The 13,153-nt window shown below is 37.8% G+C and overlaps 1 protein-coding gene across 4 annotated transcripts in view; it reads right to left on the bottom strand.

The window, feature by feature from the left end:
* The window catches only part of trappc9 (trafficking protein particle complex subunit 9), a 956,085-nt gene that overhangs the window by 778,175 nt on the left and 164,757 nt on the right, over positions 1-13,153 (bottom strand). For all 4 annotated transcript variants that reach the window (XM_041189162.1, XM_041189161.1, XM_041189164.1 and 1 more), the window contains 2 exons: positions 10,769-10,932; positions 2,571-2,723 (listed from right to left, as the gene is read on the bottom strand). In XM_041189162.1, the coding sequence (XP_041045096.1) occupies positions 2,571-2,723; positions 10,769-10,932 (317 nt within the window). The remainder of the gene's footprint in view (positions 1-2,570; positions 2,724-10,768; positions 10,933-13,153) is intronic.

Here is a 13,153-nt window from a genome sequence, read left to right on the forward strand (position 1 = left end):
TATGGAATGAAATGTTAGCAAATTAAGCTCTAGGGAATCTCTATAAAAGGACATATCCTTAGCCAAGTTGTACATCAATTTGCACATCCAGAAAAAAAAAAATCAAGGATTGATCATTGACGTCTAATAACAGAAATAAAGCTAAAACAAACTGCTTGCTATTCTCAGTCCTTTTAGCAATTATCCTGGAAAGCAACACACATCAGAAGACGACTTAATACAGCAGCAGACAGAATGGGATAAATAACCAATTCCTCAATTTTTGATAGTATTTATCGATAGGAATGATAGCCACAGCTGAATCAGCTAAAGCAGCATATAGGATACTAGGTTTAACAAATCAGCTGAAGGACATAAACATTATTGATAAATTAGAGAAATAAGATTGGATTCAGGTTCAGAGTGAACATGTAGAAGAATTCTTTTCAAATTACATTTTTCTTGCTCATCTACTTTCGTGAAATAAGCTGCTTCTCACAAACGGGAACAGGATTCAAGTTTGTGACCAATGCATTCTTCAGAATTAACTTAGCTGCTCAGAACTCTAATATTGCTGGAAAGAGAGTCATGTTGCCGAAGCTTTTCATCTTGCACTGATCAGGACAAATGCATGAATTGCCACATTTCAAATGATCGCAACAATTTATACAACAGAAGAAAAGGATGCTGATTGGTGGCCAAGTCAACTCTGATTGGCTGAGGTTTTGCCATGGAGAGAACAGTAGAGGAATGATAGATTCCTCAAGCAATTCAAAAGTCATGAAAGGCTTGAACATATTCTTTTTGTTTGCAAAGAGCAGGCCCTTCCATCTGAACACATGTTGGATCTAGCAAGCAACATTACAAGTTTGACTGATTATCTTAAATTGGTTGTTAGTGGAGCTATTAATGCACTCAGGATTATTCAGCAAGTGCTGCACAATTGCAAAATCACATCTCCTGGTAAACGTTTTGCTTTGCATTTTGGAAGCACAGGCTGGCTGAGTGCAGTCTGTACTCTGCGTATTAAAAACAACCAAAGGAACATGGACCAAAGGCTGCCACTTTGAGACCTGGAAAATGCCCAGTCTACCACAAACTACCCTGGAAAGGCAAAGTCTCAAAAAATTTGAACGATTACGCAAACCATTTTATGCTGCTACTACGCAGTGGCTATGCAAGTGGCATTCTCCACTAACTGGATGCTGTTGCAAGTCCAAAAAGACATTCTGCCAACAATATAATTGAGCAACACCATGTGTGAATTTCAATGCCATTGAAATGCCAGGTATGTAGGTCATACGTCCCAATGATTGGCTCATCAAATCAGATAGCATGTTCCTTCAGTTGTCCATAATAAGCAGAGTACAAACTGCACTCAATCAGCCCATGCTTGCAAAATCCAAAACAAAACATCTACTGTTAGATGTGATTCTGTAATTGGGCAGCACTTGCTGACAATCCTGAGTGTGCTAATAGCTCTAACAACAACCAAATTAAGGTAATGAATCGAATTCATAACGTGGCTCATTTGCGCTCGCTAGAAGCAACACTATCATTCTCTGCAAACAAAAGGAATCTGTTGAAATTTTGCGTCTTTTTTGGATTACTTGGGAGCTTCGAGGGCCCATAGTTCCCCATTGCTTTCTCCATTGCGATGCTTCGGCCTATCAGAATGGATCTGCCAACCAATTAGCACCCTTTTCTCCTGTCGTATAAATTGTTATGATCATTTGAAATGTGGCATTCTTGAGTTTGTCCAGATGAGTGCAAGACAAAAAGCTTCAGCAGCATGTCTCTTTTCAGCAATATTCAAACTTAAGTTATTGCAGGGAGTGAAAAGGTGTTAGACATAAGGGGAAAAAAATCAAGCTTCTTGGCAGTGATTTTAATAATAAAGAACAGAACTGTTGCCAATAACAGAAGAAAAAAACTCAAGCCCAAATCCAAAAAAACAGGTTTTAAGTAGCATACAAGGGTAATCATATGAAACACGTGGCATGCATGCATCTCTCATGATGAAAAGCCTTCGCCGGTCTATGTTCCATAATTCCATGTCAGGATGATAGCATTTCCATTTAATATGAGGAAAAAAAATCCAAATTCATTTCAACAACTTTTACTGGATTATGACAATATGGTGCACTATCAATGACAGTTATTGAAACTGTCAAGCAGTACATAAATTTTAAGTTCCAAACTAAGTTTTAAATGCTTAATGTAGTATGGCTGTGAAACAGAAGTTCTATTTACAACTGCAGATGGTTGCCATTTTTCAAGATGGCCAAACTAAACTAAAATCAACAAATCAACTTCCCTCTAACATTCCATGTAAATTGCCAATGGACTATCGTTGCATCCTTACAACATGCTGCCTCTACTAGGCACAGCTGCAATAAATAACTATTTCTAACAACTTTCCTGGGACCAGAAAGTGCAGTACAGATTACACTATATGATATTTCAATTGCTTCAACATGAGTTGCAAATCCCTTCTTCCAAATTTCAATCTTTTTTTTCCAGTCACTTTTTTATCAACAATTTTGAAACCAATGTTGGATCATTGTGCTTTTAATGAACAGTTGGCTTACCATCATTCAGGTCCTGGAGTAGGTTTTCTTGACAAGAGAAGTCCAGTTTCACTTGAATGTTCACTGTGAAAGTAGCAATCTTCCCAGATTCAAGTGGAAATTGTGCCAGCAATTCTTCTAAATTCCAGCTCAGAAAGTCACCATACAGTTTTTCTGTGAATGACAATAGAACTTGATTCATGAACCACTAATATAGCATACTAATCTGTCAAACTGAATGAAGACCAGCTGGTAACTGTGGTGAGGGAAATGTGCTGCTTTAATTTCAAATTAATCTACATTTCTGTATGTTAAAAAATTCACTTCAACAACAGGTTTTAGTACAGAAATAATTAACTCTTAAAAATAGAAACTTGAATTCTGGAAGTCAGAAGATTAATATGAATTGGAGATGTAGATTCAGAGATCATAAATCACAATCCCAGATGAAACAATCCAAAATTCCTATTAATATTTGATAATAATGTTCAACTCACATTGTGACTAAATGATGCAGCAATTCACTTGATTTGCATTGGATGTTGCATCAACTTTTTTTTATTTAGTCAAGAACACAACACATCACATGTAGGTGTCAAAAATCAAAATTAGTAGGTTATTGCTTAGTTCTGGAACACACAGAGCATCAGGAGACCAGAGTAAAATTAATTCCTCTGGTATTAACAAGATATCATTAAGTAATGCTGACCATAGACTACAATTTCCAGAGTTTTAGAAAATGCTGCATTACCTTCAGGTATTTTAGAGGAAAGTACTTGATGTTTTCAACCTAACTGATTCTCACCTCCATAAACACACACGTCCAGAAAGGGCATCAATTTGTATAGATACAGCACTTTTCTTAAATGGGTATACAACACACTGACCAAGTTGCGCAAAGAAGGATCCTACAAACAGCAAATTGCCTAACTGCCTATACACACGCAGATCAGTTGTTCTTAGATTCAGTGCAGGGGGTAGTTGAACATTTTCCAAGAATAGCAACAATATGTAGAAATGAATTTATTTTTGAAGTTTTTACTTTTAGGCCAATGGATCACTATACAGAACACCCAAAATCTTAACTTTATTTTAACAAGCTGAACACTTGGAAATGTAATGGAAAGACAAAAATGTAATGCTAATAGTTCCCACTATGAATAGGATCAATAATTTCTAAAAATTATTGGGGATGAAAATATGCTGCGCCATCATTTCTAATATGACAGAAGGTGTTTGGAGGTTGAGTTAATTAAGTAATTGGAAATCATAAAGGCTGTTTGAGGTCTATGCAGAGGCTCAGAAGATAGGACTTCATTTATGAAGATTGTGCAAAATTCTTCAACTGCCACATGACTGTAAGGCAAAGCTAAAAGTCAAGCTTGGATAATTCACTGGTTTCTTACCATGAAATTTCAGGAGACATGCTTTTTCCATCACTTTGTTCTTAACAACTAATTTACCATTCATTTTCAAGATGGATCTTGATCCAAAAAAAAATTACCAAATGTGCATCATGGTAGAGAATGCAAAAATGATCTGATGCAGAAAACACAGTCTTTGAGGTTGAATTTTTAAATACATAAAATATACAATGTGCATACATATTTAAAAGGCCCGCAAATCATGTCAGGATTTTGGCTAACACGATATTTGCAATGTTATTTCCTTTGTCAACATTTAAAATTGATTTCCTATGTGGTTGTAGATCTCCCATCTGGTGGCATGTTCCCTGCAGAGGTATTTTTTTAAATTCCTACATTAAAGAACCTCTGAAGAAATGAGACTCTGCACCTGTAGAATTAAAATTTTCAAGGCCAGAGAAGTGTTTTGGCAGTGATTCCCAATTATAATTCCCTTAAAAATTTACTTGCTGTTGACTGTACCAGCCCAAACATTTATGGCATTTTTCATGGGCATGTATCCCATGATCATACCATTACAGATTTGGCACTACAGTCAATGAAAACTGCTACAGCACACTCTGTGGAAGAATGGTCTAAAAGCAACATCCAGGCTTCTCCATTTAAATGAGCACATACAGTCAGCAAACATTGCTATCAGTAATAATAGCAAGTGCTGATAGCCATACCATTATCCAAGTGAATGGGTGTGTCAGAGGGAGATAGTCAGCATGGCTTTGTCAGAGGGAGGTCATGCCTAACAAATTTGATTGAGTTTTTTGAGGAGATGACCAGATGTGTAGATAAAGATAGTGCAGTTGATGTAGTTTATATAGATTTCAGCAAAGCCTTTGACAAGGTCCCACATGGGAGACTTATAAAGGCAAATGCACATGGGATACAGGGTAATTTGATAAGGTGGATTCAAAATTGACTTAGTTGTAGGAGACAGAGGGTAATGACAGAAGGATGCTTTAGTGACTGGAAGCCAGTGCCCAGTAGTGTACCACAGGGTTCTGTGCTGGGTCCCCTATTATTTGTCATTTATCTCAGCAACATAGATGATTATGTGGGAGGTAGGATTAGTAAGTTTGCGGATGAACCAAAGATTGGCCGGGTGGTTAACAGTGAGGTTTAGTGTCTTGGGCTGCAGGAAGATATAGCCGGGATGGTCAAATGGGCAGATATTTTAAGATGACAGATGGAATTTAACCCTGAAAAGTGAGAGGAAGGAGTAATTTGACAAGGAAGTATTCAATGAACAGCATGACACTAGGAAGTTCTGAGGAACAAAGGGACCTTGGCGTGTGCGTCCATAGATCTCTGAAGGCAGAGGGGCATGTTAGTGGGGTGGTGAAAAAGGCATATGGGACACTTGCCTTTATCAATCGAGGCATAGGTTACAAAAATAGGGAGGTCATGTTGGAGTTGTATAGAACCTTAGTGAGGCCACAGCTGGAATACTGTGCGCTACATTGTAGAAAGGATGTGATTGCACTGGAGGGGGTGCAGAGGAGATTCACCAGAACGTTGCCTGGGATGAAACATTGAAGAGAAGACTGGGGGGGGTGGGGGGGGCGACCTGATCAAGGTGTACAAGATTATGAGGGACATGGACAGGGTGGAAAGGGAGCAGCTGTTCCCCTTAGTTGAAGGGTCAGTCACAAGGGGGCATAAGTTCAAGGTGAGGGGCAGGAAGTTTAGGAAGGGATGTGAGGAAAAACTTTTTTTTACCCAGAGGTTGATGATGGTCTGGAATGCACTGCCTGGGAGGATGGTGGAGGCGGGTTGCCTCACATCCTTTAAAAAAGTACCTGGATGAGCACTTGGCACATCATAACATTCAAGGCCATGGGCCAAGTGCTGGTAAATGGGATTAGGTTGGTAGGTCAGGTGTTTCTCACGTGTCAGTGCAGACTCGATAGGCCGAAAGGCCTCTTCTGCGCTGTGATTCTGTATGTCTGTGTGTGTGCGTGGGATGGGGGTGAGGGGGAAAGATATGAAGCAGGCTGACAGATTTTGTTATTGCTATTTTATACCTGGAGCGAGGAAGTGCAGGATGATTCCCAAAGGGGCTGCATTTCTTTTTTTTTTAAATGTACTTTGATCTCCCATGGCATTGCAAGTGAAGAGTTATAGCACCCATCATCAAAGAAAACAGATAATTCAGTATAAGTTCTAATGTTTTTTGAGATGTGATGCTCATAGAAGGGGTTTTAAGCATTTCATCAGCGAATGACTCAAAATCTTCCCCTCTCAGGCTCAAAAATCCACGAAGTCATATTACCTCTTCCAAGACTTGCAAAGGTCCATTGGGGTGTGTGTGTGTGTGTGTGTGTGTGACTGGGCAGTCAGACTACAAGGCTTAAATAAAGGGGTTAAGGTGCAAAAGCAGGCATTTTGAAATGGAGATGAGCAAGCTCAGATGAGATCCCAGTAGATACAGTACGAATGAGAATTTGCTTTAGGGGATAAGCAGGGAGTGAAGTATTAGCTGATTGAATTTCAAAGAGACATGACTGGAAGTTTTACAACTGGCAAAATCTGAAATACATAAGGCAAAGTTATTAAGTTTATTTTTCCTGAAAGTGCTGGCCATAATGACATGAAAGATTTTTATATTCTGAGAAAGATAACTTCCAAAGAAAGTTTAAAACAATGGGTTTTAAATATCAAAAGGATGAAAATATAAGGAAAGATTGAAAGATGTATGGTGAGTGGACATGTGAGATCTTGAAAGATGGACTGTGCAAAGACAGACTTGCGAAATGCAGCCTCTAGCCATCCCAGAAAAATGCTTGCTTGTTCCAGGAAGCAAGGTTTTGAATTGTCGAGTGAGGGGAAGAGAGAAGCTGTGAAATACCTCCCTTGTAGCAATAGTGGGTGACTTGTAGTAATATCACTGGATGTTTTATAGATTAAGAATCTATTTGGACTGTTGCCTGAAAAGGGTGTTTATTTAGGAGTCTAGCGAAGTTGAAATCTTTTGGGAAATGTTGGAGGACTAAATTTAACAGTGTAACTGTAATCTTGTGTGTTTCAGTTTTTTCTTAATAAATGTTTCAAATTAATATTTAAAATCTCAAAGTGATTGTGGAATCTTTACTTCTGACATCAGTGCTCAAAGTGAAAGTGAAGGAATCATGATTTTCTTGGTACTACTGAAAGAATTTCCTCAAACACATAGTTAAGACTATTGTTCAGAGTTCAGCAAATTCACTCAAATGCTATAACTGTTGTGTGTTTGTTTCAGTTGGCAGAAAGAACAAGCTATCAGCAGAAATCTGAATCCCTGGTCTATTATATTGTTACACAGAGACATTCCTTTAAGATCAGCCTGAAGTTGTAGGCCTGTGTTGCTTTCCATAAAGATTTTACAGATGTTCAGTTGCCAAGGAGGGCCAAATGGAACTTAACATCCTGACTTGGATATAGGCTGCTATTTTTTGATTGATATTTGTTCTATATCCTGGAATTCCCTTTCCAGCACAATCATGAGTGTACCATCACAAGGATTGCAACAGTTCAAGCAGGTCTACCATATCCAGTTCCTTTCTCTTTGAGCAACTAGAGATGAGCAGCAAATGTGGTTTTGCCCAAGTTGCCTATATCAGAAGAAGAAAAAATAAATCATACCAATGTGAAATTCAATAAGCTTTTGTAGTGAAACTTTCCCTGCTAGAGAACATTTCTCAGTATTTGCTGCCAAGTGGAAATCACCATCCTGAAATTTCTCAAGCGGTACAAAAAAACCCAAAGTCACTTATTAATAGATATCGAATACATTCAAGGGCTGAATATATCACCCTACCTCTCAAGAAACCAGGTCAATTCTGAGTCTGCTCAATAGTAGTTACTTAGTCTTTGTTGTACTGCCACTGTGATACAAACTAATTATTGTATGTGAATTGCTTTTGAGATATATGTTTGAAACATGATAAGGTATGATACAAAAAGAGAAGTTTTTTTGTGGAATGACTTGTAATTTTTCACATTAAAAATGAGTGTTTCTTCTTCAGCTAAAGATTCTGCTTACTAAAAAACTCTTAATTTTAGCTGGCTGGGAATAAAAAGTGCACAATCTGATGACTTTCATTAAAATAATCACATACTAGGTAATGCAAATATGTCACAGAACTAGTCAAAAAGCAGAATACAGTGGTGATACTGGATTTGGTTCTGATGAAAGATCCTTGACTGTTTCTCTTTCCACAGATACCGCCTGACCTGCTGAGTGTTTCCAGCATTTTCTGTTTTTATTTGGCGCAGAACTTTCTGATATACACATCAAAAGGCCAAAGACGTAGTAAATATTGCACCCAGCTTATCACACCACCGGCTCTCTCTCGATTCCTCCACTGATGCTAAATTATCAGGCTGCTTATCTGACACCCAGTGCTGAATGAGCAGAAATTTCTTCCAATTAAATGTCAGGAAGACTGAAGCCATTGTTTTTAGTCTCCACTCCAAACTCCAGTCCCTAGCTACCAGTTCCATCCTTCTCCCCGACAATCATCTGAGATTAAGACACAGTCTCTGTTCACAACCTCAGGCACGTTTTCATCCTGAGAGAAGCTTCTGACCTCATAATAATGCCATTACTAAGACCACTCATTTCCACCTTTGTAAAATCACTCAACTTCATCTGTCTCAGCTCATCTGCTGCCAAAACCCCCATTCATGCCTTTGTTATCTCTAGACTCAACTATTCCAATGCAATCCTGGCTGTTCTCCCACATTCTATACTCTGTAAACTTGAGATAATCCAAAAACTCTGCTGTCTGTGCCTTAACTTGCAAAAAGTCCCATGCACCCATCACCCTTGTGCTCGCAAAGTTATAGTAGCTCCCGGCCAAGCAACATCTTTGACATTAAAATTCTTATCCGTGTTCAAATTCCTACGTGGCTTTGCCCCTCCCAATCTCTAATCTCCTCTAACCCTACAACCCTCAGATATCGGCGCTCCTCTAATTCTGGCCTCTTGTGCAATCGCAATTATAATTGCTCCACCACTGGTAAACCTTTAGTTGCCTCGGTCCCAAGCTCTGGAACTCCCTCCCCACACTTCACCTCTGGACCTCATTTTCCTCCTTTAAGACACTTCTTACAATCTTCCTCTTTGACCTAGCTTTTGGTCCTCTGACCTCATATCTCCTTATGTGGCTCAGTGTCAGACTTTGTTTTATAATGCTCCTGTGAAGTGCCTTAGCAAGTTTCATTATGTTACGAGGTGCTATATAAATAGAAGATGATGTCATTATGATCAAACTTCAACTATATTGTCCAGATTATAGGTCTGTGTAAAAATACTTCTGACTTGAATGGCAGTCAACGTTTGGAAAATCTCTTGGTGTAACCTTCAAGAAATGGACCCTTGGCGATACAGGTAAAACAAATGGCAGGGTAGTGTTCAGAACACCATCAAAATGTAAAGGGGTTATTTTAAATAGGTACAACTTTCCTCTGCTGAAGCTCAGACAGGATTCCTTGTGGGGCTACAAAATCCATGGTTGCCATTCATAATTCTTCAGCCATTCATCCACAAAAATGATTTAGACAAAAGTGATTTTAATGTGTTTTGGACAGATACTTGACTGAAAGGGAGTATTTTCAGATGGCCCAATGTCAGTTGAACCATGCATAAGCAAATAAGAAGTGATTTAAATACAGGTCACCCTGTTGTCTTCTACAAGTCACAAACAATGTTTCAATTTTGAGAAACATCTCAGAGATTCGGGAAACATCTAGCACCTTGGTGCAAAAAAATTTCTTTGACTTCTGACAGCCAAGAAAATTTTTTTAAGGAAATTATAGACCAGTCAGCTTAACATCAGTCATAGGAATTGCTAAAGGAGAGAATAGAACATCTGGAAATGAGAAATATAATAAACAGTCAGTATGAATTTCAAAAGGGAGAACCTTGTTTGAACAACAATATTGGATTTTTTGAAGAGTTAACAGGAGAGAGATGGTAATGAAGTAGATGTAATTTATCAAATTTAAAGCTCATCTCCAAGGCAATCAGGACATCAAGGTTTCCCTCAACTCTGGCTACACTGAGTGGACATCTGAAGAGGGAGATGGGATGGAGATTAGGTGAATGTTAAACAAGGTGGTTTCAGCCCTCTTCTATTGTTAAAAGCAAAAAATCTGATTCATGCAAAACTCTTATGCTGAACAGAACATAATCCATCAATATCAGTTGCCAAATTGAGAAACACTATCATGTTGACTGATTCTAAAAACATTTATTTCAAACACATCAAGAAAAACTTAACAGAGATCACTAAAGTTTCTAAAAGCTTGATACCAATATCCTCCACTTTGATTGTCAACTGTTGCAATTCCCATACAGAACCGTAGAATCAGAAATATAGAACAGGCACAGCACAGGAGGCCATTCAGTTTGTCATGTCTGTGCCAGCTCTCTGCAAAAGCAATTTACCTAGTGCCACTCCCCTGCCTTTTCTCTGTAGCCCTATAAATTCTTCCTCTTCAAATGCCCATTCAAGTTCAACCAGAATTGAGGAAACCCTTGATATGTTAATAACTTGCCCAGTGCAATGTGAAATTGAAAGCTACAGTTGATGTAATTTACAATTATGCAATAAACACCTCCAATTCAATGAAGTTTAATTTCACTCAAAACTCTGTCGCAATGCATCATTTTCTATATCTGATAAAAGGGAAAAATTCTTAATAAAAATCTACAAATAAATCTTATAAGATTATTGCTATAAGGCAAAGTATCAAAACATATTACTACTTCAAAGCAAGAAACAGACATTTCCACTATGAGCAAAGGTTAATACTAACCTTTATTGTTTATGGTCTTAGCAGAGATCTCTAAAGTTTCTAAAAGCTCAGTACCAATATTCTCCAGTTTGATTGTTAGCTGCTGCAATTCTCCATTGAAGAGCTGAACGGATACACTACTGGATACCTCATCACCCGACGATGGCAGCAGGGTGTGCGCAGACCTAAAGCGAAACATATTCTGAATATTAAATGATTTTTGTATAACGTGACAAAAATATATTTTAATTATTTAGCATTTATTATTTGAGCTTTATGCTAGTTATAAAGCAAAATAGTTCACTTTTAAACAACTTAGCTAAATTAAAAATCAAAACCACATCTCATGTGTACCTACATCAACCAATACTTCAAAATCTCTTTGGGTAAATTGCAACTGTAGACAATAATTATTTCTAATTTAACATAACTGAGATGGGTCCTTTGATGTCACCTGGTATAAGAATGACAAATAAATCTGCACCTGACTGAAGCACAATCATGTTCAGGTAATAATTTTTTTACTATTGCAAAATGGGTAATTACTATTCACTGCAGGTAAAACAATATGGTAGTACCATCTAGCAGCCATAATCAATTAACTTTGGCCAATAAATATTATAAGTCCTCGAAGTAAAAGTAGCATGTCACAGTAAGTCTATTGTACTCAGCCTGTAGATAGTTTAATAAATTAATTAGTAAAGCCATGCTCCCTTACAAAGCTGAATACAATCACAACTATTTGGAGTTGATTTGTTCAGCACCGTATCTGGTCATTTGGTGTATCGCCATTCAAAATATACCAAAAGCTTTATTACTGTAGCTGTAAAAAAAATTTATTGCATAAAAATGGTTTATTTTTTCCTAGTCTTATTGGAAAGTACTCAAGCACGTCAGCTCACATTATAAGTATTCCTGTCACTTCCTCTGATCCAATTAACCATCAACAATTAACCAACAGGCCCAAATCAGTTTACTAACTGTATATTTTAAAATAACAGCTCCTTCTACAGGTCAATTAGCTCATTACATGCCAACACACAAATGGCAGCTTTAACTTTAAGTTAGAAAGATCTCAAAGCTTAAATTGAAAAATTGTTGAGGATAAAGGCTTAAAAATAAAAATTATTACATGAGAGCAAACGGGGTATGGCTCTTGCACAGTATTGGTACTCAGCTATAATTAGAATATGATAGAGGGACTTGGACAAGCTACCTTTGAAAGGATAAAAACAAAAAACTGCAGATGCTGGAAATCCAAAACAAAAACAGAATTACCTGGAAAAACTCAGCAGGTCTGGCAGCATCCTGTCGAAGGGTCATGAGGACTCGAAACGTCAACTCTTTTCTTCTCTGCCGATGCTGCCAGACCTGCTGAGTTTTTCCAGGTAATTCTGTTTTTGTTTTACCTTTGAAAGGATATTAATACATGGAAATTGTTTAGAACAAGGTGCAATGCATTGCAGTTGGGGAGAAAGAATTGTGCAATCTGATTGGCAAGAACAGAAAATAAATTACATAACAAAATAGAGGCATAACCTATAAAAGAAAAAGACTGACAATTGTGTGAAAAAGTCAACAGACCTTAGACATTCACTAAAGGCACACAACTTTTATAATTGCACTCAGATTTTCCATGGCATTGCTCACAAAATGGCAAGTGTTACAGTGCTTTACAATTACTATTCTAGGAATAACAGATTAAACACAGCTCCAATATAGCTGCAGAATACAGTGGCCTGTTTCTTTCATCACAACATTTTGTTTGCTGAAAATTAGCAGAAATGGGAAGTAACTCAAGAGCTTAATTGTTGCTGCCATGGAAGTTTGCAGATTGCCAGGTGGCTTGTAAATTTGCAGTTCAATTGAATCCGTAAACTTCACAAACTGCAAAGAGTAACTTAGAATAGACTTCAGGCTGAAACTGACAGCATGTTTTCTCTTAACATTTTTCAATTGTGATATATTGCTGTTTGATGAAAAGTATGACAGATACTCCTCTTTTAAACAAAACTTAATATAGATTTGAGGCAAAAACATGGGCAGGTGCAAATAATTGATGTATTTGCTCATTTTTAAGTTAAAGCTAGACATAAGTATATACTTCTTTACCTCATTTTTCTTTAGCAGCACCCTTGCCCATTTCAACCACTGCACTCACTATTTAGGAGCATAGAAACAAGAAGAGAATTCGGTGCCCCGAGCCTGTACTACCATTATATTTGATCACGGCTCATCTACAACTCATCTCCTTTCTCCGCACCTATTCTCCAAATCTCCTGATACTCAACCTTGCTTTCAAATGCCTCCATGGCCTCACCCACCCACTACTCTCTAATCCCATCCAGCCTCACAATCCTCCGAAACAATCAAACTCATCCAATTCTGGCCTACTAAACATCTCCA

This window comes from Carcharodon carcharias, chromosome 6, assembly GCF_017639515.1.
Source record: "Carcharodon carcharias isolate sCarCar2 chromosome 6, sCarCar2.pri, whole genome shotgun sequence".
Lineage (NCBI taxonomy): Eukaryota > Metazoa > Chordata > Chondrichthyes > Lamniformes > Lamnidae > Carcharodon > Carcharodon carcharias.